At 36.9% G+C, this 26,834-nt stretch overlaps 1 protein-coding gene across 5 annotated transcripts in view; it reads left to right on the forward strand.

Moving 5' to 3' along the window:
* XPO1 (exportin 1) overlaps positions 1-26,834 on the forward strand; it is a 46,948-nt gene that overhangs the window by 13,523 nt on the left and 6,591 nt on the right. For 4 of the 5 annotated variants that reach the window (XM_032873835.1, XM_032873836.1, XM_032873838.1 and 1 more), the window contains 15 exons: positions 14,924-14,985; positions 15,196-15,240; positions 16,746-16,927; positions 17,888-17,936; positions 18,017-18,136; positions 19,393-19,521; positions 20,165-20,323; positions 21,491-21,688; positions 22,818-22,956; positions 23,183-23,364; positions 23,451-23,607; positions 23,699-23,862; positions 24,793-24,927; positions 25,215-25,398; positions 25,691-25,797. In XM_032873835.1, the coding sequence (XP_032729726.1) occupies positions 14,924-14,985; positions 15,196-15,240; positions 16,746-16,927; positions 17,888-17,936; positions 18,017-18,136; positions 19,393-19,521; positions 20,165-20,323; positions 21,491-21,688; positions 22,818-22,956; positions 23,183-23,364; positions 23,451-23,607; positions 23,699-23,862; positions 24,793-24,927; positions 25,215-25,398; positions 25,691-25,797 (2,012 nt within the window). Of the gene's footprint in view, positions 1-14,923; positions 14,986-15,195; positions 15,241-16,745; positions 16,928-17,061; positions 17,151-17,887; positions 17,937-18,016; positions 18,137-19,392; positions 19,522-20,164; positions 20,324-21,490; positions 21,689-22,817; positions 22,957-23,182; positions 23,365-23,450; positions 23,608-23,698; positions 23,863-24,792; positions 24,928-25,214; positions 25,399-25,690; positions 25,798-26,834 lie in introns of those variants that run through there. The other variant, XM_032873839.1, reaches the window with a different exon arrangement.

Consider the following 26,834-nt stretch of genomic DNA (forward strand, 5'->3'; position numbering starts at 1 on the left):
AGTTTAATAGTTGTGATGGAGATCACTGCTTTCATCAATTGGCAAGGCAGGTTCTATTTATATTTGGGGGCCGGAGAAGAAAAAGGTTACTCTTTGGGGGAGAGAGGAGACCAGAGGGGTTAAACTGTTCACAGTAGATGCTGTGGTGAAAAAAATACATATCAGCCTGTGGTTAATCAGTACCATTAATGAAGTGAATGAATTTTGAGTATGTGTTCTTATACATGGTTTTAAGTTTGCCAAACAATAACTGATGAGTAGTAAGTATTGTAGCACATTAAATAGTACATAAACTTAACAGAGCAAAGGAAAAACAAAGTTTTAAAAATCAAAGATTGGGGTGTCTGGGTAGCTCAGTTAAGTGTCCAGCTCTTAATCTCCACTCAGGTCTTGATCTTAGGGTTGTGAATTCAAGCCTTGTGTTGGCATAGGGCATGGAGCCTACTTAAAATTTTTAAAAAATCACAAAGCTTTACCTTTGGGAATTCTGGGCCTGCTTTAGAAGAGATTAGCTTCTAAATTAGGGAAAGAAGAGAAAAGAAAATGAAGATGTGATGATGCCTGTTAATTGATATTTAACTTTTGCCCTTACACTATCTCAGTAAAGGTAGTCCTAGTTTAAGAAACTTGGAGCAAGCTTAGTCTCTTGGAGTATATTGATACAGTTACTTCCAGTTTTCCTATAACTGCCTCTGTGACCTGCATTATATCACTAACTTGTTTAATCTCTGAAAAATACATAAATATAAGCCTGGACATTATAATGGGGAGTATGCTACTACTGGTGGCAATTTTTTTTTTTTCTATTATGTCTTCATTCTTTGTTGATCTTGAATAAGTATTTCACTTGAAATACTCATGTCATTTTTATGGTGGGAGAGTGACCTGGATTTACACATCTAGTCTTTTCTCTAGAAAGCTGGTGTCTTTTTAGCATGTTCAGTGGTGAATAAGACAGTTTTTAATGGCAGTATCCTTACTGTACCATAAACCACAGGGTAAGAATGACAGTAAGGGGATGGGGGTCGGGGGTGGGGTGGGGAATAGTGCCTCCATAAAAGGTTCCTATTTAAATGTGTTACTTGGGGTTGAAACCATTTTAGGTGGATGATGATGTGTGACCTCGGAAGTTAATGAGTACAGTTCGGCTGTGTGGCCCCAATAGATCTCCATACTTCATCACTGCTCTCTAAGAGGGAACCTAGGTGTGGTTCTTGTTCCTCAGCTGCTATTGATTAAGCCCCCTCTTCTGTTTCTGTACACTATACCCTTGCCTGTTACCCCATAAGGATTGTACTAGATGATCTTCAACATTTTTTTCCAGCTTTAAAATTAAACAATTAGAAATGATACTGGTTTATCAAAATCACAGTTCTATTTGTTACTGAAAAAATTAAGTCTCCCTGAGGATTTGGCATTTTTAGTTTTCTATGTGAATGGGAGTAGTATGTTTGGGTTTTTATCCTGAAGTCACAGTAGCTCCCGTATCAAACGTTCACATACTCCAGGGTCCATAAGACTGTTAACTTTGAAAAAATCTATCATGTTTGAAAAAACCTGGAGAGAGGAGTGCTGATTATTCTGCCTGACTTAAAAGAGAGGTCTGTTTTATTCATGTGTTCCATTCTGTGTTGGTGAGACACTTCTTTGTTTCTCTGCAAACAGTACAGTTGGCCCCTGAACAGCCTAGGGGTTAGGGGTAATACCACCACCACCACCACCACCCCCTCATGCAGTTGAAAATCCATGTATAACTTTTGACTCCCCAAAACATAACTGCTAGTAGCCTACTGTTGACTGCATGCCTCACCAGTAACAAAGTTGAGGAACACCTATTTTGTACATATTATATATTACATACTGTATTCTTATGTAACATTTCTAGGTAAAAGAATGTTACTAAGAAGATCAAAGAGAATATACATTTGCAGTACTGTACTGTGTATATATATTTTTTAACGCACATATGAGTGGACCCGTCCTTTTCAAGCTCATGTTACTCAAAGATCAACTGTATCTATAAAGAAGATGTATCAGAATCACCTTTCCCTGGGTTTTTCTCTTCAAGACTAGTAATAAGTACCTGAAGTGAACTCTACTGCTCACATAATGGTTGCCATTATTTGGAGGAAAAAAGTGTGATAAAACCTTTAGAATCTTTCACATGCTTATTAGGGGAACGTGTAAGGGGCACCTGGGTGGCTCAGTCGGTGAAGTGTCTGACTCTTGATTTTAGCTCAGGTCTTGATATTGGGATGATGGGACAGAGCGCAGCATTGGACTCCACACTCAGTGTGAAGTCTGCTTGTCCCTTTCCCACTGCCCCCCACCCTGCATGCACGCTCTTTTGTTTTACCCCCCCCAAATAAATAAAATCTTTTTTAAAAAGAACATGTAAATCTCCCAGAGAATGTTTGTGAACTCTAGATAGACAACAGCAGCAATGCACAATGCATTTAGTAATTTGTTTTTAAGGTAAAACATCAGAAAGTAAATTCAGTGCTTTATTAATTTATTATTCTATAATTATTTTCAACGTTATCAATCCTGAGAGGCTTTTCCTGTCTTAAGATTTTGTGTCTCACAAAATAAACTTAGATTTTTGAATGTTAACTTTTCCATCATCTTTAAGTAAGTTAAGTATTAGGAATAAATTTGTATAACCCACATGTATGTATGTGTATGTTTTTGTCTGTAACTTTTATAAATCTTCTGAAACTGTTGTCTCCACTTGTTAGGTATTCCTTGTCCAGCTTAGCATATATATTTATTTATCTGGTACATACATTGTGTATCTGCTTTGTACAAAGCACTAGAAGGTATTAAGACTATGTAAAGACATTCCTATATCAAAGTGTTGCAGGTGGGAAGATACACATGAATGTAGAGAAAAAGTTATGTAAATACAATGAGTGCCACTCTTGCTAAAAGAGGGGAATGATCATCATCAGGTAGCGCCCTTTATTTTTTATTTATTTATTTTCTTATTAACGTACAATGTATTATTAGCCCCAGGGGTACAGGTCTGTAAATTGCCAGGTTTACACACTTTGCAGCACTCACCATAGCAAGGGTTGCGCCCTTTAAACAAGTTTCTTCATGCAGATGGCAGTGCTAGATGTGTTTTAAAGGAAGAATAGGTTTGACTGCACAGAAAGCAAGGCAAAATAACTTGAATTTTTTAATCTGCTTTCAGGTTTTTGTCCATAAATATATGTTAATTTTCTTTCTTTTTAAGGATAATGGAATTTTCAGTTTAACCCTTTTGTCTAAAGCAGTTTGCCAGGAAAATCCCTGACAATTCTAGATGATGTTAGATGTCTCTTGCTATATTTCCTAGGTGTATATCCTGTTTCAGTGGGTCACAGATGAATAAAATTTCAAAAAGAAAATACACAACAGATAATAATTAGCCAAGTAAAAGTTTCAAAAACATGAAATTAGAAGATTTTAATTTTTTAAAACAGGACATACAGTTTCATAATAGAACATTTTGACAGTTTAGACTTAATACAGAATGTAGTGAATTTCTCTGGTTTTTATTATTTTGCTTTAGTCCAGACAAATATTCCCATTTGGTGTCCCCTCCTCCCCTTTCCCCTATTCCCTAAGTATAAGTTTAATGATGTTAGGGATCCAAGAATGATAATTGCTTTTTTTTTTTTAATTAAGATTTTATTCATTTTTTTCATTTGTTTAGTTGAGAAAGAGCAAGCATGTATAGGATGGGGAAAGGTGGGAAGGTCAGAGGGAGAGGGAGAAGCAGGTTGGAGCTGAGCAGGGAGCCCAAAGCAGTGTTCCATCCCAAGAGCTGATCCAGGGGTGACCTAAGCCTAAGGCAGTCACTTAACTGACTGAGCTACCCAGGCAACCCTGTTGATCGCATTCTTATGCTTGGTATATAATTATGCAATGAACAAATTATTTTTGTTAGTGTTTCCCCCAGTCTACTTCATCTCTCTTCCTCAAGGGCCTACTGAGTTCACAACATTTTTGCTCATACGTACATGTCAATTATTTGTGTATATATAATATCTTCAAAGTTTTAAAGTGAACATTTGCATAGTGAGTTATTAGGTCAGAGACTCAATTTTTCACTGAAGAAAAATAGAGAAGTTTTATTTTAACTAAAAATTTTTAGTTGAAAAAGTGTAGTTGACACATTGTTTTATTAGTTTCAGGTGTACAACATAACGCCACACTCAGCTACCATTTGTTACCATACAGTGCTATTATAGTATCATTGGCTGTGTTTTCTGCGCTGTACTTTTTGTCTCTGTGATTTACTCATTCTGTACTGGAATCCTGTACATTCTAGTCCCCTTCACCCCTTTTGACCATCCCCGTAAACCTCTCCCCTCTGGTAGAAACAACTAGTTTTCTCTGTATTTATGGGTCTGTTTCGCCTTTTTGTTTTTTAGATTCCACATAGAAGTGGTATTTTGTCTTTTTCTGCCTAACTTTATTCACTTAGCATTTCTTCTGCCTAACTTTATTCACTTCAAGAGCTCTTTCTTTTTGTGGCTGGGTACAGTGCCAGAGTGTGTGTGGGTGCACGCATTCCCCCACATCTTCTTTACCAGTTCATCCGTTGATGGTGACGCTTAGGTTGCTTCCATATCTTGGCTATTGTAAACCATACTGCAATAAACATAGGGGTGGGGTACCTGGGTGGCTCAGTCATTACCCGTCTGCCTTTGGCTTAGATCATGATTCCAGGGTCCTGGGATCCAGCCCTGCATCCGGGCTCCCTGCTCAGCAGGAAGCCTGCTTCTCCTCCTCCCACTCTCGCTGCTTCTGTTTCCTCTCTCACTGTCTCTCTCTCTCTCTCTCTCTCTCTCTCTGTCAAGTAAATAAATAGTCTTTTTTTTAAAAAGTAAGTAAATAAACAAACATAGGGGTGCATGAATTCATGTTTTCATTTTATTTGGGTAAATACCCAGTGGTGAAATAATTGAATCATATGGTAGTTGTATTTGTAATTTTTTGAGGAACTTCCATACTGTTTTCTGCAGTGGCTGCACCAGTTTGCGTTCCTACCAACAATGCACTAGGGTTCCTTTTTTCCCATATCCTCACCAACACTTGTTATTTCTTGTCTTTTGGATTCTAGCCATTCTGACAGATGTAAGATGATCTCTCATTGTGGTTTTGGTCTGCATTTCCCTGATGATTTGTGATGTTGAGTATGGGTTTTTTTTTTAATAGATTTTTTTTTTTTTTAGATTTAATTTATTTATTTGACAGAGAGACAGTAAGTAAGCACAACAAGGGGGAGTGGCAGGCAGGGGAGAAGCAGCTCCCACAGAGCAAGGAGCCTGGTGTGGATGTGGGGTGGATGTGGAGCTCGATTCCAGGACCCTGGGATCATTACTTGAGCTGAAGGCAGACACTTTAACCAGCTGAGCCACCCAGGTGCCCCATGTTGAATATCTTTTCATGTGTCTATTGGCCATCTGTATGTCTTCTTTGGAAAATATCTAAAGTCCCCTGCCCATTTTTTATCAGATTTGGAGGGGGGGTGATGTTGAGTTGTGTAAGTTTTTCATGCATTTTTTTATATTAAACCATTACTGGATGTATTGTTTGCAAATGTCTTTTCCCATTCCGTAGGTTGCCTTGTGGTGTTTGTTTTTCTTTGCTATGCAGAAGCCTTTTGTTTTGGTGTAGTCCCAGTAGTTTATTTTTGCTTTTGTTTCTTTTGCCTGAGAAGACATATCTAGAAAATGTTGCTAATGCCCAGGTCTGAGAGATTACCTTTGTTTTCTTCTAGAAGTTTTACAGATTCAAGTCTCACACTTAGGTTTTCAGTTTATTTTGAGTTTGTCTGATGTAAGAAAGTGGTCCAACTTCATTCTTCTGCATGTAGCTGTCCAGTGTTCCCAGCACCATTTATTGAAGAGATTGTTTATTTTCCCATTGTATATTCTTTTTAAGATTTTATTTATTTATTTGACAGAGATCACAAGCAGGCAGAGAGGCAGGCAGAGAGAGTGGGGATGGTGGTGGGGTGGGGGGGGGAAGCAGGCTCCCTGCTGAGCAGAGAGCAGATCCCAGGACTCTGGGATCATGTCCTCAGCTGAAGGCAGAGGCTTTAACCCACTGAACCACCCAGGCACCCCTCCTATTATATATTCTTTTCCTCTTTTGCCATACATAAATTGACCAAATAAGCATAGGTTTATTTCTGGGCTCTCTCTTCTGTTCCATTGATCTATGCTGAAGGGGAAATTTTAATTATGTGATACAGAATAATTTCCAAATAGGGACTGGTTGCTGGTTACTGAAATGATTAATGGTATACCAGGACTGTCTGTGATGTTGATTCTCTGTCTTGGCTGCACATCAGCCTTCATTATCCAGGTAATCCTCCTCCCTTTTTAAAAATTTTTGATTAGCAAATTGAAATGATAAAGGAGGGGAAAGCCCCCTTTGACCCTCCCTGAAAAATTTATTTGTATAAAGGAAGCATTTTATTTTGTTTTTTAAACCAAAAATGATTTAATTTGTTAAGGTATATGGCTTACAGGTCATTTCATTTCATGAGCTAGATGAGAACTTGCTGATACTGAAAAGGGGAGTGGTGAATTTATGAGTAGTCCGAGGTGATAAAATCATAATTGGGCATTTTGGAAGTTTGGGTACTTAAAGATACTTGGGGAGTTAAAGTTTGAATTACGCATGTCTCAGTTTTAATTTGGAAAGTTGGTAAAACAGTCGATTACCCATAAGGTTTTACTCAGTGCCTTGTTAGTATGACCTTGCATAAGATAGTTTCTCTGAATCTTGACTGCTTTCCAACCTTACTGGGATATGATAGAAGAGGTAATGTTTATAAAGCTTCGTCCACTTCTAAGTGCTAAGTTTGAATAAGCACAGCATGCATGTTTCCAGTCTTTTTCCACAAAAATATCTTCATTTTGACAAATAATGATGTCTTAGTCTCAGATCGCTTTGAAGTTTCTGCAGTGGCTTCCTAACTGGGGTCCTTAATACTTACTTTTGTCTGTACCTTATAATCACCACAAATGATTTAGCATGGTATTTTTTGTTCTTTTTTAGACAAGGGGATTTAATGCAAGGAATTGACAGGTTTGGTAAGGCCAAGAGAGGGCCGTTCAGGTAACCTAAATGTTAGTAAACACCGGAAGCAGCTACTAAGCTTGGGGTTGGGGGAACAGAAGGAAAGATACGATTGCCAGAACCTGGAAGCTGTTTAACTATACAGTTTGATAAGTTTTGACTTAAGCATATACCCACGAAGCCAATATAATCAATATCTTCACTTTTGTGTTTGCCTTCTCTTACCCTTCCTCCCCCAACCCCCCTCCCCCCAGTCTTTCTGTCACTCATTTGATTAGCTAGAGTAGAATGGCTGGATCATCTGGTAAGCGTGTGGTCAGCTGCCAAACTATTTTCTAAAATGGTTGTGTTGTTTCACATTCTTAGTAGCAATATAGTTGACCTGTGAACTGTGTGAGGAGTTAGGGGAACTGACCCTTGTAATCACAAATCCACGTAAAACTTTTGACTCCCCCCAAATTTAATCATTAATTACTGATGACTGGAGGCTTCACCAGTAATAGTCGATGAGCACATATTATTGTATGTTATGTCTTTTACACTATATCCTTAAAGTAAGCTAGACAAGAGAAAATGTTCAGAAAATCAAGGAAATAACATTTACAGTACTATACTGTGTTTGTTAAGAGAAATCCACAAATAAGTGTGCCTGTGCTGTTGAGACCTGTGTTGTTCAAGGGTCAGCTGTAATCATTGAATCTTTAGTAAAGGTGGTTTTGTGATGAAGCATACATAGCGATATTTATCATTTTAAGTGTATGGTTCAGTGTCAAGTAAGTACGTTCACAGTATAGTACAACGATTATCACTATCTCCAAAATATTTTCATCATCCCAAATTGAAATTGTACCTACTAAATATTAACTCTTGCATTATACTGACTCCCAGGCTCTGTTAACCACCATTACACACTTTCTGTCTCTATGAATTTGCCAATTCTAAGTAACTCATGTGAGTGCGATTTTATTTTTTTTTTTTTTTTAAGATTTTGTTTATTTGAGTGAGAGAGAGCAACAGAGAACATGAGCAGGGAGGAGAGGGAGAAGCAGATCCCCACTGAGCAGGGAGCATGATGCAGGGCACCATCCTAGGACCTTGGGATCATGACCTGAGCCAAAGGCAGATGCTTAACTGACTGAGCCACCCAGATGACCCATGCAGGTTCTTTCTTAGAATAGCAGTATTTGGGTTTTGTCTGGTTAATCTCACTTAGCGTATGTTTCCAGGGTTTATCTATGTTACAGTCTTCAACAGTATCTGAATTTCATTATGGTAAGTGCCTGGGTATTCCATTGTCACCACATTTTGTTGACTGATTTATCTGTTTGTAGATAATGATGCTATAAATCTCATGTGTTTTTTTTATACTTGTTTGGTATCTGAGGCCATAACCCTTTCAGGAGTGATGTGTGGGGGCAGCTAGGTGGCTCAGTTAGTTAAGCATCTGCCAGGGTCCTGGGATCAAGCCCTGTGTTGGGCTCCCTACAAGGAAGGGAGCCTGCTTTTCCCTCTACCCTGCTGCTTGTGCATGCATGCTTTCCCTCTCCCTCTCTCTCTCAAATAAAAATCTTTAAAAAAAAAAAAGTGATCATTGTTCTTATAGCTCATTCCTGAAATTATTAAACATGTAGGTAATAAATTACAGTGTGGTCCTAACCTATTTGTGAGTCCTAGTTCTAAGCCTGCTTTTGAATTGATTTTAGCTATTTGTCTCTCATTTTGCTGTTTGTTCTCTCAAGTATTTCATTGAATAAGGAGTAGGAACCATGCTCTGGATTCATCTGGACCAGGTATAAAGAGGTTGGATAGGTATATTTTAGTGTCTGTCTTTTTGTTGATCACTATTGACAACAGTATTTTTGGTGGTTTAAATGGACAGATACTGTAATAAACATTTGGCAGGGGAAAGAACCTTACCTTCAGTTAAAATGGCTTTGATGGAGGAATGTACCAAATTTGCATTTTGAGAGGTTAGGGGGTAAACAAATATTTAAAGTTGAATTGGAGGGCCCCTTGGCTGGCTCAGTCAATAGAGCATTTGACACTTGATCTCAGGATTGTGAGTTTGAAGCCCACAGTGTAGAGATGACTAAAAAATAAAACTATAAGGGACACTTGGGTGTTTCAGTTGTGTGCCTGCCTTCGGCCCAGGTCATGATGTCAGGGTCCTGGTATCAAGCCCTGCATCGGGCTCCTTGCTCCTGGGGAGCCTGCTTCTCCCTCTCCCAATCCCCCTACTTGTGTTCCCTCTCTCACTGTCAAATAAGTAAAATCTCTAAAAAACACATCTTTTAAAAAAATAAAGTAGAATTGGATACTTCTGAGTATTGCGCAGTAGTTGGAACTGGAGTGAACTCAGCTTGGTAGTTTTACTTTCATAATAGTGTGCTAAGACTTTTCATTTTCTTTAATGTATGAAAATCAGCTACTGTGAAAGAGGAATCAGAATGTATAACTTTTTTGTTCGTCATATTTTATAATTCGTCTAAGAATGCAATTTTAGTAAGTGGAATCATGTATTTGTTTGAAGTTGTTTTATGGCACTCTATCACTGACCATATAAGATGGTAAGGTACAACTTATGATTTAAATTTTGAGAAGTAGGGCTTTTGGGACACCTGGGTGGCTCAGTTGGTTAAGTGTCTGACTTTTTTTTATTTAAGTATTTATTTGACAGAGATCACAAGTAGGCAGAGAGGCAGGCAGAGAGAGAGAGGAAGAGAAGCAGGCCTCCTGCTGAGCAGAGAGCCCTATTCGGAACTCGATCCCAGGACCCTGGGATCATGACCTGAGCCGAAAGCAGTGGCTTTAACCCACTTAGCCACCCAGGCGCCCCAAGTGTCTGACTCTTGATTTCAGCTCCAATCATGATCTCCGCGTCGTGGGATCGACCCCATGTGGGACATTGGGCTCCACACAGCATGGAGTCTGTCTGTCCCTCTCCCTCTGCTCTTCCTCCTTTTATATCTCTAAAATAAATAAAACTTTATTTAATAAAATCTTTTTTTTTTTTTTTTTTTTAAATGTAGGACTTTTGCTTCCAGGGGAATATGGCCTTGTCAGTAAGTTGTAGTCAGTAAGTGGTCATAGTTTAAAGAATTTTAGTGAGGGGTGCCCGGTGGCTCAGGTGGTTGAATCCGGCTCTTGATCTCAGAGTGGTGAGTTCAAACGCCACACTGGGAAGCCATTTATAAAGAGTTTTAGTGAATCCTTTATAAAAATCAGGTTTGGTAATGCATTTCTTTTACCGTTATCATTAAGGACCACTTTTTAAAAGATGTTTCCTAGGGGGATAAGGTTACTAATACGGTTGTGTAAATAACTTGGAAGATAATGTGTAACTTCTAAGACAGGATAGGATTTGTTTTATTTATTCATTTATTTGGGACTTAGTTTAGTTATTTTACACAGAGAGAGAGCTCACAAGTAGGCAGGGGTGGGGGAAGCAGGCTCCCTGCTGAGCTGGGGCCAGTGAGGAGGGGAGTCCTGGTCGGGGCGCCATCCCATGGCCATGAGCTCATGGCCTGAGCCGAAATCAAGAGTCAGATGCTCAGCCAACTGAGCCACCCAGGTGCCCCATGCTGGTCTCTTTTTTACATAGCACTTTGCAGTAATTTGAAGGTTAATTTAAACTTTTGAGGTGAATTTTTGTTCAGATTGAGAAGAATAGGATGAAGGGCTATAGATAAAAGATACTGCGGTGCCTGGGTGGCTCAGTTGGAGTGGACTTGGGAAAGAAGTTACAGTACCTAATGAAATAACCTTTGTTTTTTGTGGGTTTTTTTTTTTTTTTTAAAGATTTTATTTATTTATTTGACAGAGATCACAGGTAGGCAGAGAGGCAGGCAGGCGGAGAGGAGGAAGCAGGCTCCCCGTGGAGCAGAAAGGCGGATGTGGGGCTCAATCCCAGGACCCTGGGATCATGACCGGGCCAAAGGCAGAGGCTTTAACCCACTGAGCCACCCGGGCGCCCCAGTGAAATAACCTTTGTACCTAGAAGTAGGAGATCCTAGACAGACACTTTATGTGCAGCCGCGCTTGATCAGAAAAGTGTTGTTCCTTGGAGCACTTCGGTGGCTCAGTCAGTTAAGCACCTGTCTTGGTCTCAAGTCAGAGTCCTGGAATCAGCCTGGTATCAAACTTCTGTGGAGCAGGGAGCCTGCTTCTCCTTTTCCATGCCACTCCCCCTGCTTATACGTTTCTCTCTGTCAAGTAAATATATAAAATATTTTAAATAAAAAAGGAAAAGGTGTTCCAGTGTTCTGAAGGGATTGAAATATGATCATTGTAGAGTGACATGAAATTAAGATTCTATTGTCTGTGGGAAACTTCCAGTTTTTTGGTTTTGGTTTTTTTTTCCACTTTTTCCATTTTTATCTTTTACCCCTTGCTCCACCTACAGGTGAACTTCAGAAGCCTCTGAAAAGAGGGAGAAGATACTTAATTCGTTTAATTGGTAACAGAAGAGTTGAAGGATCTGTTTGATCCTATTTTCCTGTTTTCTCTGAGGCTGAAAAAAGCCTCCAAATATATATGTTCCAACTAGAGGCAGCAATAGTAGTTTTAGACATTTTCCTCATTTCCTTATTACAGATTAGAAGAAAACTATTAGATCTCTCATTGTATGGTATTGTCACTCATTTAATCTGAGAATGCAATATTTTTGTTCCTGTTTTAGGCTCTGTGTTTTCTGTGTTAAGAGGTTTTGGAGGGATGCCTATTACTCTCTCGTTTTTTAGAGCTGTCATTTCCTCAATTTTTTAACAGAGGCCTTAGTGATAGTAATTTCTGTGTAAAGAACAGAAGGGCTAGCAATAGTAGAATTATGTTTTGGTTAAATATTCTGGATATTGAGAACATGAGGAATTGTTTTGTGGGTTACTCTAAATAATTGGTATATAATTTCGCTTATTTTTTAAAATTGATGCAAGGTTGTCAGAAGCACTCTTTTAAAAATAAATTTGATCTCCTCTGAGTGTTTCCCCTTTTTTTACTGCCTTATTCAAACCAGACCTGATTGTGTGTCCACAAAGGCTCTTTTGTTATTTTGAAATAACTTTATACTGTAAAATATTGCCCAAAAAATACAGAGTGCACCTAACACCTTTTACCTTATTTTAATATTAACAACTTCTATAACCGTAATTAAATTATCAAAGCCATAAAATGAACATTGGCCAGTACTGTTAACTGTGGGCCTTCAGATTTCAGAAGTTTTCTCTCTAATATCCTTTTTCTGTTCTAAGTTTAGTTCGGTCTTTTTAGTTTCCTAATCTGTGATAGTTCTTAATCTCTGCTTGATAGGTCTTTGACACTTTTGATGAGTTCTGGTCATTTTGTAAAGTGTGTTTCAATTTAGGTTTGTCTGGTTTCTCATGATTAGGCTGAGGATCCTTGTTTTTTTGGCAAGATACCACAATGATGTGGTATCCTCAGTCCACCAAGACGTAGGGCACAAGATCAGTACATTTAATTACTCATTTGTTATTAATGTTTGTTAGTGGGTTATGGTGGTTCCTGCTTCTTTACTAATAATAAAACTACAGGTTTGTTTGTTTTTTTTTTCCCCTCAAATGATCTTGGGGAGGTAATTTGAGACTACACTCCTGTTTGTTTTCTTTGGAAAGGATTGCCCATTGTTTTTAGCGTTCATTGGTGGGTCTTGTTTGCAACATTTTAGTATTGTGTACTAACTTTTAAAAATGTAAGTGGCATAGTTTACTTTAGATGGTATGTAACAGTTACATTTTGGCACCTGGCCTTTTTTAATGTCTCTTAAACTATGAATATTGATACCACGTGACCCTACATTTTCAGTTGATAAATAACCCTTATTGTGTGACGTTATTGTGCTAATAAAGTTTTTCCACACTAAGAAAATTATTTTGATAATTAATGTTTTTAATTAAAATCAAATTTAATTAATTTGAAAGCAAATGGGCAGTTTTGCCATAATTAATACATACCACTTGAAATGCAAATGAATAGGAATAAATAGAATACTTCAGCCCATGAAGATTATTAAGGTAGCTTTACAATCAAATCGTTATTTTATTGCCTTCATGTTGGCTATATTTCCTGTCTATTATTACGGGTACATTTCTTTTTAAGATTTTATTTATTTATTTATTTGACAGACAGAGGTCACAAGTAGGCAGAGAGGCAGGCAGAGAGAGAGAGAGAGGAGGAAGCAGGCTCCCTGCTGAGCAGAGAGCCCGGATGCGGGGCTCGATCCCAGGACCCTGGGATCATGACCTGAGCCGAAGGCAGAGGCTTTAACCCACTGAGCCAACCAGGTACCCCACGGGTACAGTTCTTAGCAAATCCCTTCTCCATGAAAGCTTGAGCCCAGAGTTCCAGATTTGTTAGATAAGGCTTGGAAAACATAGTTCCAGAAAGTCTTAACTGTATTTCCAGAGGTTGGATAGCTCTGAAAGAAGATCTTCATAGATCATTTGGTAGCAAACCCTAAATTAAACAAATGTGAGAGTAGTCTTTGTGGTAGGAAGTAATAATTTATTTAGGGATCCTATTTCTCAAATCCTTTAGGCATGTCAATGTAGGTGTACCATATAACTTCAAAAACTTAAGGGGACCAGAGTGCCTGGGTGGCTCAGTTGGTTAAGCATCGGGCTCTTACTATAAAAGATTTACTCATTTATGAGAGAAAGCGCCCCTACACACACACATGAGTGGAAGGGGCAGAGGGAAAGGGAGAGAGAATCTTAGGCAGACTTCTGCTCTGAACCTGGAGCTTCGCTCGGGCGTGGAGCTTGCTTAAGATCTCTCTCCAGGTCACCTGGGTGGCTCAGTCATTAAGCGTCTGCCTTTGACTCAGGTCATGATCCCGGGGTTCTGGGATTTAGTTCCTGCGTGGGGCTCCTTGCTCCATGAGGAGCCTTCTGCTCCCTCTGCTTGCTTGCTCTCTGTGTCTGTCTCTCTCTCTTTCTCTGACAAATAAACTCTTCCTGGTGCACACCTGAAGCCTCTGACTCCCCATCCCTGTGTTAAATAAGTTAAGAGTAGGTTGTACTATTAAGATATCTTTTAAGTAAATAACACTAGAAATCAAACTTTCTCCTTAACTGTTACTCTATGTTGTAGTGGGGGGCAAGTTAAAGTCCTGTTTCCAGGAATAGTTTAATGTTAAAATTAAATTGGAAAAGGATAATAGTATCTGATCTTGATTTAGAGATATTTTACGTAAACTTCTTTCTTACAATGTTTATTACAAAATTACTTTTTCAGGGGTTTGTAGTTATGACCCATAAAAATAAGTTTGTGTGTATTGAGCTAAATGAACAACATAGTAATCCGTTGCGGTATGTTTTTATTTAAAAAATAACATGTTGGTGCACTTAACTAGTATAGCATTGAAGAACATCTTAGAAGATAATTTGTAATCGTTAAACCTGTATTTTGTAAAGTTGACAAAAATTAAAATTTAGGGGCACCTGGGTAGCTCAGTCATAAAGCGTTCGCTTTTGGCTCAGGCCATGGGAACAAGTCTTGCATCAGGCTCCCTACTCCGAGGGAGGCCTGCTTCTCCCTTTCCCACTCCCCCTGCTTGTGTTGTCTCTTGCTTGCTCTCTCTTGCAAGCGCGCTCGCGCCTCCTCTCTCTCTCTCTCTCTGTCAAATAAATCTTTTTCTTAAAAAAATTAAAGTTTGAAGAAGTAGTACACGAACATGATTGACATCATTCAAAAATTGCCAGTATTGCTGATGGGACTGGGGTTTATTATTTGACTTTACTTTCAGCATTCCCCTCCCCCATTTTTTTCCCTTACTGAAGATTTATTGGCATGCTATAAAAATGTTGAATAATTTTTTTTTTAATAGGAATTAAAAAATACGTTGTTGGCCTCATTATCAAGACGTCATCTGACCCAACTTGTGTAGAGGTAAGACCACTTTTGGAAATAAGTGTGAGATTGTAAAATAATTTAAATATTGAATCTTCAACTTAAATCTATTTCTGTCACAGACATATAAACATACGTGTAATCATTTAGAGTAGATCTGTAGTTTTTCTCAAACGGGAGTTCTTTGCTTATATTCTTATTAAACCTAATTTAGACTTTGCTTTAATCTAAACTTTTTTCTTTTCTTAGAAGGAAAAGGTGTATATTGGGAAATTAAATATGATTCTTGTTCAGGTAAGCTTTTACTTGATTGATTGTTCTCCTTAAAAGAATTAAATGCTTCAGTTAGGCTGATTACTGGAACAAAATAGTCAAACCTTTATCAAATAACTAGACTAACATCTTGTAGTAATAATAGTTTTTACAGTATCTGTAATAGTTAAGCTACTATTTAACACTTGAAATTTTAAATTTCCTATGGTAGGAAACCTGAGATGTTATAAACCTATCACTTTCGTGGCTCCAGTATGGATCAGACCTGTTAACAGTTTTCTTACTTGCCCATTGACTGTGCATACTTCCTTTGCATGTCATCTACATTTTAATTCATAAATCATTCCTTTGAATTCAGCATTCCTTACATTGATTTCTATACTTAAGTCTTTCAGACTTTCTAAATAGTCTCAACTTCAAAATTTTATGTTTACATACTTTTTTTTTTTTTTTTTTTTAAAGATTGTATTTATTTATTTGTCAGAGAGAGGGAGAGAGAGCGAGCACAGGCAGACAGAATGGCAGGCAGAGGCAGAGGGAGAAGCAGGCTCCCCGCCAAGCAAGGAGCCCGATGTGGGACTCGATCCCAGGACGCTGGGATCATGACCTGAGCCGAAGGCAGCTGCTTAACCAACTGAGCCACCCAGGCGTCCCTACATACTTTTTATAGTATGACAAAAATTGTCTTGTGAACATTAATTAATTGGTATGTGAGGAAAAAAATAGATTCTTCTATTTAATAAGTTATGAAAACATTGGGTTTTCACTAAGTTACACTGGCTTTTATACTGAGGACATTTGTTGTTTGCCCTTTTTTTGGGAAGAGGGAAGAGTACAAAGAAATTAGTTACCTCTTATTAACGTGTATAGTTAAGGAATAATCTGGTTAGGAAAATCCCTGGTATACAAAATACACAGTACAGTCTTGAAAGTCTAATACAGTCTATTAGATAGATTTTGGTCAAAGATGATTCCATCTCCCACTGTAATGCTATGTCTCTGTCAAATTTATACAAACAAATGTTGCTATATTTCAGGGCTCTGATACCACCCAAAGAAAATGCCTCTCCTCGTGCATCACCTTTTGTTGCTTAGAGTTTTATCTTGAGTCTGCTGAGGATAATTTAAGCATCTGTATCTGGCTAATACTGATATGCATGCATATTAGTATGGCCTAGACCAAGGTGCATGGCTGTCTTAGTCGGATTTTGCGACTGTTGATGTCTAGTGTGAGTTCAAGACCCACATTAGGTCTAGAGATTACTTAAAATATTTAATAAAAAAAGAAAAAAGAACCAGACTAGTTTGATCAGCCGGGATAACTGACAGGAGTCCTGGGCATTTGAGGCCAAAATCTTTGTGTTACACTTTACCTAGTTTATTCCGTAGAGGATGGCACATTCCTCTCTTAAGGGGGAGAAAATGAAAAATGGGTGTTACTTGCTCCTGCTTTTAATATCACACAATTTCCTTGAAGTTTGTTTTGCCCTTGAGAAGTGAAATTAACTTTTCTTTTTTTATTTTAGATACTAAAACAAGAATGGCCCAAACACTGGCCAACTTTTATCAGTGACATTGTTGGAGCAAGTAGAACCAGTGAAAGTCTCTGTCAGAATAATATGGTGATTCTCAAACTCTTGAGTGAAGAAGTATTTGATTTCTCTAGTGGACAGATAACTCAAGTGAAAGCTAAGCATTTAAAAGACAGGCAAGTAATTATTTTACTTTAGAATTTTCAAGTTATTTAAAGAAATTAAACTTGGAGTTTGATTATGATTTTTGAGGAACTGTTAATATGTTAAATTACTTTTGTTTTTTGGTACAGAGATAAATCTGGAGGCTTGAAAAGTGTGTGTGGTTAATAAGACAGGATGTCATACTTCATTGTCACAGCAAAATAACTTTATACATCATATGCAAAAGGAATATAGGTCAGGAGTTCCCAGAAACCATTGAGATCTGTTTTATATGGTGACTACTTACATAAAAATGAAGGAATTAAATTGGGTCCAAAAGTCAACTGAATTGTTACTAGTCCTGTGTCTTGGAAATGTGCCACTCTATTCTCTTTCACTTAGTAATAAAAACTTTTTCTGATCTTCAGGGCGCAGAAGTATTTCACCTTTATATATTCGGACTTCAGAATTTACAGTTTTGCTTCTGTTTTGATACATAAGCACATTGTAGGATTTGGGATATATATATAAAATACTGCTTCTCTTACTCTTAGTTTGGAGAGTTTTGTTCCAGCTATCTTGATTTAAAAGACCAAATTGAAGTCACTTGACTGGCTCAGTTAGTGGAGCATGTGACTCTTGATCTTGGGGTCATGAGTTCAAGCCCCACTTAGTGCGTGGAGATTACTTTAAAAAAATTAATTTTTAAAAAATAATTGATTAAATTTCAAGTTAGAGTAAGGATGACAGAAACCTCAAAATGGAATTAATATGCTCTTTATAGCATTTTTTAGGGGTAAACTTTGAAAGAATGATACTACACATAGCTTTAGCAGCTTTGTAGCTTTTGATGAAGTTACTGATATTTGTGTTTAAAAAGAAGTGAGTCAAGTTTTTAATGACTAAATTCGTGAAATTTTTTGTGATTTTGTTAGTAATGTAAATCACAGTATTTCTGTGTGTCTTCTAAACTGGTCACTTTTTTTTTTTAGCATGTGCAATGAATTCTCACAAATTTTTCAGCTGTGTCAGTTTGTGATGGTAAGTACTTTTGATTTCATTTTTTTTTTTAAGTGATAATTATAGGAAGAGGAGTATTTACAGGTGTGTTTTTGTTACAGGAAAATTCCCAAAATGCTCCACTTGTACATGCAACTTTGGAAACATTGCTCAGATTTCTTAATTGGATTCCACTGGGATATATTTTTGAGACCAAGTTAATCAGCACATTAATTTATAAGGTATAGTGAATAAATCTCTGTTCTTATTACTGGATAGTTGTATATATTACTCATGTATAATGCCGTTTGCTATAGAAAACCATAACACATTTGTAGGTGTAACCAGTGTTGTTTCTAAGAAACTGTTCAGAAGAGCTTTTCTTTGGTTTCAGCTAATAATTCCTTGGAATGGTGTCAAAAATCTCAGGAATTCATGTGAACAACTGTTAAGGGATTTGATTTTAAGAATGTTTCTATAGCCTCTGCCTTCGGCCGAGGTCATGATCCCAGGGTCCTCGGATCAAGCCCCACTTGATCCTCGGATCAAGCCCCACTCTCTGCTCAGCAGGGAGCCTGCTTCCTTTCCTCTCTTTGCCTACTTATGATCTCTGTCAAATAAAAAAAAATAAAATAAAGGATGTTTCTATAAAGTGGAAGGCCTCGGGGTTTTTCCTGCCCCCCCCTTTTTTTAGCAGTAGAGTATAATACTTACATAGAATGGAGCCTTAATTGCTCATCCAGAGATGACCAGTTACCAATTGGTTATATTATCTTTCCAGATGCTTTCTTGGCAGATAGAAGGAATAAATTTGTGTGCTTAATTGAGATCTTATTATAACTTAACATTTGAGATTTTGTAGTTCAGGGCTTGATGAGGTAATACTCTGTTCTCATATGTGAATATGATATTAGAGATATTTTATTGGTAGACAGTTTATAAAACTGTTAACTATTGTCAGTGGTACTGCAAAGGAAACATTAAATAATATAACTTTGACACATGTGAGTATCAGGCCAGTGGGCGTATCCATTTTCTTAAGGTTTTTGATGCTTATCCAAATTGCCATATACTAATGGTATGCCATTTTTATATCTTCTCAGCAGCAGAAAATGAAAGAACCAGTTTTACCATATTAACATTTTGCCCATCTACTAAAAGGCTAAGCAGTTAAAAATCTTGGATCTTTTTTAGACTACGATAAAACGTGATGTTCTTAAAAGTCATATAATGGTTCCTGGGAAAGTTACTAAGTGACTTTGCATTTAGTTGTTTGAAGACACATCAGAGGAAGCAGCATAGTTTGCTCCCACAGCATTTACTGTCTGTTGGGTGGATAATGAAATTTTCTCAAAATCTTAACATGCAAAACCAAATACCCATCCATTTATCTGATGTTTTCCCTTACACTCCCTGCTGTTAAAACCTTTCTTAATTTGTCAAGTAAAGTATAACATGTCATTTAATTTTATGCTTGCTTTTTTTAATTTTAAAATAGTTCCTGAATGTTCCAATGTTTCGAAATGTCTCTCTGAAGTGCCTCACTGAGATTGCTGGTGTAAGTGTAAGCCAGTATGAGGAACAATTTGTAACGCTGTTTACACTGACAATGATGCAGCTAAAACAGGTAATACAACACTCTTAACAACTGACTAAACAATTTTAGTGCCTTAGAAAAAGTTGGGTTGGAGTTGAACCGTTTGGTACAACTAATTATAATAGATCAGCTACAGTGTGATTGTATATTTATTACATAAAATAACAGGTAGAAATTTTAGTGAACATTTTGAAAATTCCTTGAAATAAAGATTCTGGGAGTGTTGTAATTTAATTACATAGAATTTAGAAGCTTGGAAACCTGGTTTTAATATTTGCTCAGCTTCTGACTTTGCCTCTGAAATGAGATTGTTCATTCATAATATTGATTAGGTATAGATAAAATTATCTAGAATGTTAACCATAATACTGCATTACTGTATGTGTTTATATTCCGTGAATTAATTGAATATTTTTGTTTTTAATGATACAAAGGAAAAGTCTGATACAGGGAAAAATTGAGAAGATAAATTGTGGAACTCTTACTGTTTGTAATATTTTAAAAAATCAAAAGCTAGAATACAAAAATACTATAAACAGACTAAGAATTTCTATCGAAGAATAATCTAATTCTGTGGTTTATAATAGTAATGAGGTGATGAAATCTTAGTATTTGAAGGTAGTATCTTATTGGTTTTAGAATGCAGACTAATGGTCCATATTTAAACTTGTAGATGCTTCCTTTAAATACCAATATTCGACTTGCATACTCAAATGGAAAAGATGATGAACAGAACTTTATTCAAAATCTCAGTTTGTTTCTCTGCACCTTTCTTAAGGAACATGGTCAACTTATAGAGAAAAGGTTAAATCTCAGGGAAACACTCATGGAGGTAGGCTTTGTGGATCCCTTGGCTTCTGAAATTCTTTTGTATAATGAAAGCTCTTTCAAAAATGCCTTTATTCTAAAATGTCTACTCTTTTTTAAATGTATGTATCTTTGGGGTACCTGGGTGGTTCAGTCCAGCTTAGTCCTTTAAATGTCTGCATTAGGCTTCTGTTGTGGTCCCAGGATTGGTCAGGCTCAACAGGGAATCTACTCCCTCTGCCCCTCCCCCAACTCATTTGCACTCATGCTCTCTGAAATAAATAAAATCTTTTTAAAAAATGTTTAAGTGTACCTTTGACACACCTTCTACTTATTGTCAGTGCATAAAAATAGGTGAATTCTGAATTACAAGCTGAATTTGTTGATTATGTGTTCTGCATAATGTCAGATGAATAGTTAATAATCAAAATTAAATTCCTAAAGGGTATTCAGACATTTCTAAGATGAAAAGTGTAAAGATGCTATTTGAAAATTGAGGTATAATGCATGAGACAAAAACTCTACCTGGCAGTGTACAATCTCAAGTGACATTCACAGTATTGTCAGCTGTCCTGTATTCTAAAATATTTTCATTCAGCTATACAAAATAATGTACCCATTAAAATAGTCCCTTATTCTGCTCTCTCCCAGCCTCTAGCCAACCACTAGTTTACGGTCTATGGATTTTATCTGTTTTGAACCTTTCATATAAGTTGACTCCTAGTATATGGTCTTTTGTAATTAGTGTCTTTCACTTAGCGTGTTTTCAGAGTTCATTCATGTTGCAGCCTGTACCATTATTTCATCTCTTTATATAGCTAAATAATAGTCCATTGTATGGTTACATAATACTTTGTATAACCAATCCTGAGTTGATGGAAATTTGGATTGTTTACACCTTTTGAATATTAGTACCAAATGTCCTTTAGTGTCCATACCTTTTTAGGGAACTTATTTAACATACATACTGGCCAGCAACTACATAAAGTGTTAAAGTTCTAAAGTTCTAGGACTAGGACTCTGAAGAAAGCACAGTTTGCTCTTTTGAGAATTTCTAGTCTTAGATAAATAATGAAACCTCAGAGTTGTGTAAAATGAAAAGTGAATTTTTATTCTAGTAACAAGTGGAAAGCAATTTGTGGTAGGATGAAAATGTCTAAGGATTATTTAAAACTGTTGGTTGTCTTTGTAGGCCCTTCATTACATGTTGTTGGTATCAGAAGTGGAGGAAACTGAAATCTTTAAGATTTGTCTTGAGTACTGGAATCATTTGGCAGCTGAACTCTATAGAGAGAGCCCATTCTCTACATCTGCTTCTCCATTGCTATCTGGAAGTCAACATTTTGATGTTCCTCCCAGGAGACAGCTGTATTTGCCCGTGTTATCCAAGGTAATAATAAAGTAGGTGGTTGAGTGCTCTGCCTGTTCCTTGCTGCGATTTTGAAGACTAAATGAGAGTAGTGGGTTTTATTTTTATTTTATTTAGGCTTTTACAATATGTCCAAATAAAAGAGCTACAAAAAGAATCCAATAACTTCTCCATTTATGTTCAAAGCTAGAAGATTGAAAAGGATTAGTTTAAGAACTGTAGTTTTCAGGACACCTGGGTGGTTCAGTCCGTTAAGCAGATGCCTTCAGCTCAGGTCATGATCCTGGGGTCCTGGAATCGAGTACTGCATCAGTCTTGCATTGGGCTCCTTGCTTGGCAGGGGAGTCGGCTTCTCCTGCCTGCTACTCCTCCTGCTTGTGCATGCTCGCTCGCTCTCTCTCTCACAAATAAACTTGTCTAAAAAAAAGTGTGTCCATAGAAGTAGACTGCATCAGCACTACCAATAAGTTTGTTAGAAATACAAATCACCTACCAATCTACTGAATCCAGTCACTCTCTGGATGAGACACAGAAAACTTAATAGTATATGTTTATTCAAGATAATTAACATTTGGGGCACCTGGGTGGCTCAGTGGGTTAGGCCTCTGCCTTCGGCTCGGGTCATGATCTCGGGGTCCTGGGATGGAGCCCCACATCAGGCTCTCTGCTCAGCAGGGAGCCTGCTTCCCCCTGTCTCTCTGCCTTCCTCTCTGCCTACTTGTGATCTCGCTCTGTCTGTCGAATAAATAAATAAAATTTTTAAAAATAATTAACATTTGAAAACCATTGTTGTAGAATTACTTAAATTTTTTTTTTATTTATTTGAGAGAGAAAGTGAGCACAAGCATTGGGGAGGGGTAGAGGAAGAGAGGGAGAGACTCCCTGCTGAGCAGGGAGCTTGATTCAGGCTCATCAATCCCAGGACCATAGAACTAGGACATGAGTTGAAGGCAGATGCTTATTAACAGACTGAGCCACCCAGAGGCACCCCTAGAATTACATTTTTAAAATGTTCATATTCTTTTATATTGTGGGAACAGTTTTGGGAGTATGTTGGTCTAAAGTGTGAAGTGCTTAAACTTTTTTTTCCTACATTCGATGTGGCTGATTGCAAAAATGTAATAGATTTTTCTTGTTTATTGTTGAGTAGGTCCGTTTATTGATGGTTAGTCGTATGGCTAAACCAGAGGAAGTATTGGTTGTAGAAAATGATCAGGGAGAAGTTGTAAGAGAATTCATGAAGGATACAGATTCCATTAATTTGTATAAGAATATGAGAGAAACATTAGGTGAGTGAATAAATACTGTCAATTCAATCTTTATCTTTCTCTTTATAATTCTCTTCTAGGGTGGAAATACCTTTTTTTTTTTTTTTGGAAATATTATTTAAAGAAATGTGTTATACTTTTCTGAATCTGTTAATAACCACCTTTATTGATGTGCTATTATTACTAAATGTTTTCAATTGTAGAGTTTTGCATTTGAACCTTTGGAACCTTTTCCCTTCCTTTGTAGTTTATCTTACTCATCTGGATTATGTAGATACAGAAAGAATAATGACTGAGAAACTTCACAATCAAGTGAATGGTACAGAGTGGTCATGGAAAAATTTGAATACATTGTGTTGGGCAATAGGCTCCATTAGTGGAGCAATGCATGAAGAGGATGAAAAACGCTTTCTTGTTACTGTTATAAAGGTATGCAAGTGATAACATATGAACTGGAACTGTTAGGTAACTATATTGTATTAATATAAATGACTGAAATTGGTCTTATTTTACAGGATCTATTAGGATTATGTGAACAGAAAAGAGGCAAAGATAATAAAGCTATTATTGCATCAAATATCATGTACATAGTAGGTCAATATCCAAGGTTTTTAAGAGCTCACTGGAAGTTTTTGAAGACTGTAGTTAACAAGTTGTTTGAATTCATGCATGGTAAATCTTTCTAAATATATATTATTTAGCTATTAATTGAACAAAACAATTTTTCTTGAAAATTTTTTGAAAAATGTTTTTGTTTCATTAGAGACCCATGACGGAGTCCAAGACATGGCTTGTGATACTTTCATTAAAATAGCTCAGAAATGCCGTAGGCATTTTGTTCAGGTTCAGGTTGGAGAAGTAATGCCATTTATTGATGAAATTTTGAACAATATCAACACTATAATTTGTGATCTTCAGCCTCAACAGGTATGTAGGACACTAAGCCTTTTCTTAGAAGAGTAGTAGGGGTGCCTGGGTGGCTCAGTCGTTAGACGTCTGCCTTTGGCACAGGTCATGATCCCAGTCCTGGGATCAAGCCCCACATTGGGCTTCCTGCTCAACAGAGAGTCTGCTTCTCCCTCTTCCATTCCCCCTGCTTGTGTTCCATCTCTTGCAGTCTCTATCAAATAAATAAGTGAAATCTTAAAAAAAAAAAAAAAAAAAAAAAGAAAGAAAGAAAGCAGTATTAGGGCTCCTGAGTGGCAGCTCTTGATTTTGGCCCCAGTCCACTCATCTCTGGGTGATGAGATAGGGTTCGCACTGGGCACGGAGCCTGTTTAAGATTCTCTCTCCCTTTACCCCCCAAAAATGTGGTTACCTTTTTTTTTTCTTTTTTTCTTTTTTTAAGGTTTATTTGACAGAGCATACATGGGGTTGGGAGGGCTTGAGCTCAGGACTGTGAGACCATGACCCAGCTGAAAATAAGAATCATATGCTTAACTGAGCCACGCAGGTATCCCGTGACTACTATTTTACTCAGAATTTATAAATGGCAGTAGAGAGAGTGCCACCATTGGACTCAATTCACGTGTCTGTGCCTAATTTTTTTTTTAATTCCACTATAGTTAACATACAGTGTTAGTTTTCATGTATAATATAGTGAGTCAGCAGTTCCATACATCACCCAGTGCACTCCTTAATCCTCATCACCTGTTTTACCCCCACCCCCACCCACCTCTGCTGAAGTGGTTAAATTTTCATAGTGGAGCAAAAATTGAGGCAAAAGTTTGTCAGACAACTTACATTGGGCAGGAAAATAATTTCTCAGACTCAAAAAATAGGTTCTAATACATTCGTGAATTGCTTGTGTGTAGTTTTCCTTATGCATAAAAGTGAAGTTTCTGCCTTTTTACATAGGTCCATACATTTTATGAAGCTGTCGGGTACATGATTGGTGCACAAACAGACCAAACAGTACAAGAACATTTGATAGAAAAATACATGCTACTCCCTAATCAGGTTTGGGATAGCATAATCCAGCAGGCAACCAAAGTAAGCTCTACTCTTCTTTTCTCAAGTCCTAATGGAGTTCAAGAAGACAATGTTGTTTACAGAAGTAGTGAAAATCCTACTGTAATTGTATTTTGTTTTGTTGGTATATTGGGACTGTTACTCTATACTTATTTATACTTGTAGGTATAAAGACTTTGTTGTTTTTACTATTTTTAATTATAAATGTGATGGTGATTTGGAGTAGGGTGTGGGTAGTGTTTTTTGCTTTAGTAATTACAGAGATAATTTTCATGTGATAAATGAAATTTGGTATTTGTCCTTCACAGAATGTGGATATACTTAAAGATCCTGAAACAGTTAAGCAGCTCGGTAGCATATTGAAAACAAATGTTAGAGCCTGCAAAGCTGTTGGACATCCCTTTGTAATTCAGCTTGGGAGAATTTATTTAGATATGCTTAATGTATACAAGTGCCTCAGTGAAAATATTTCAGCAGCTATCCAAGCTAATGGTAAGTTATTCTGAATTTTTGTAGAATGGTGAAATAAATCAGTTCTGCATTTACAGTCTTAGTGTAAGCATTCATTTCTTACAGATTTAAGTTAACTCTCCCAATGTCCAAATGACCATAGACCGTTATTTTTAATGAGTTGCTTATATCTTTCCCTTGTAAAATTACTCTTATTTTCCCTTGTCTTTATGTTTTTGAGTGGTAAGTCAGAACTATTATATCTGAAGTACATGTAACTACCAGTGTAGAATTTTAATTGTCAAATTGGATTTCACTGGATTTTGTTTTTTAGGTGAGATGGTTACAAAGCAACCACTGATTAGAAGTATGCGAACAGTAAAAAGGGAAACTTTAAAGTTAATATCTGGTTGGGTGAGCCGATCCAATGATCCACAGATGGTATGTGAAATGTTACACTTTTTAAGTGAATGCTGTATTCTCTGATATGTGCATATAGCTCATTGAAAGGTAATTTAAATGGTAGGTTTGGCATTATCTTGCGGTGTCCTCTATTTTTCAGACTCCTTGAATACTTGAAAATACTATTATGTATACCATCTTCCTAAGAAATTGCTGTTAGTAGGGGACAGTAATGATGAGTAACAAAGTGCCTTGAGTCCCTTTTTCCCCTATGGATAGTAAACATTCTGATGAAATGTTTTCTTCATGAAGTGTTTCTTCATGAATCTTCAGAGCAACTTACAAAACTGTCATTAGTTTGCCTCTGTAGTGAAAGTAAGGAAGTAAGGGCCTTCCCAGTGGAAGTTTTAAGTCTGTTTTACTCTTCTTTCTTTTAGTTTTAAATCATTTCCAGAAAGGAAAATGATTTTTCAGAAACTAAACAAGGCTCCATATATGCCTCAACTTGGGAAAATGTGTTAGTACTTTCTTTAAGTGTGTATTTTTAATTTATTCTATAATTTCATTCTCTTCATCCTTGGAATATTACAAGGAATCCTGTAATGTTAATCTTTGCTGTATGCAAATAAATACTGGTTGATAAGTGTACTGTTTATTTTCATAACTTTAAAATTTCAGTATTGTTTCTACAGATAAGGAGATACTTTTCAGGGAACTTGTTCAGAAAACAGTTATGGAATTGTCAGCATATCAAATATTGGAAGGTTTCGAACACATGTATTATGAGATCAGAACTTACTTCACATTTAAAATTAGATAAGATGAATGAAAGGAATTGTGAAATTCATAATTACAATAGCTTGGGCAAATTTAGGAGTGTTCGCAATCATAACAAGAAGACAGTATCGTTTTATAGGAAAGATTTGTATTGAGGGTTGGGGCAGTGAATTAAATAACTCAAACTTTATGATCTACTTTAAATGGGGGAAGAATTACTGCATTTTAAGAGTAAAATGAGAATCCGTTCTGGTCTAACAGAACAAGTGGGTTATCTGAAAAATACTGTGCTTATCCTT

The sequence above is a fragment of the Lontra canadensis genome, unplaced genomic scaffold, assembly GCF_010015895.1.
Source record: "Lontra canadensis isolate GAN:19392208 unplaced genomic scaffold, GSC_riverotter_1.0 scaffold50, whole genome shotgun sequence".
Classification (NCBI taxonomy): Eukaryota; Metazoa; Chordata; class Mammalia; order Carnivora; family Mustelidae; genus Lontra; species Lontra canadensis.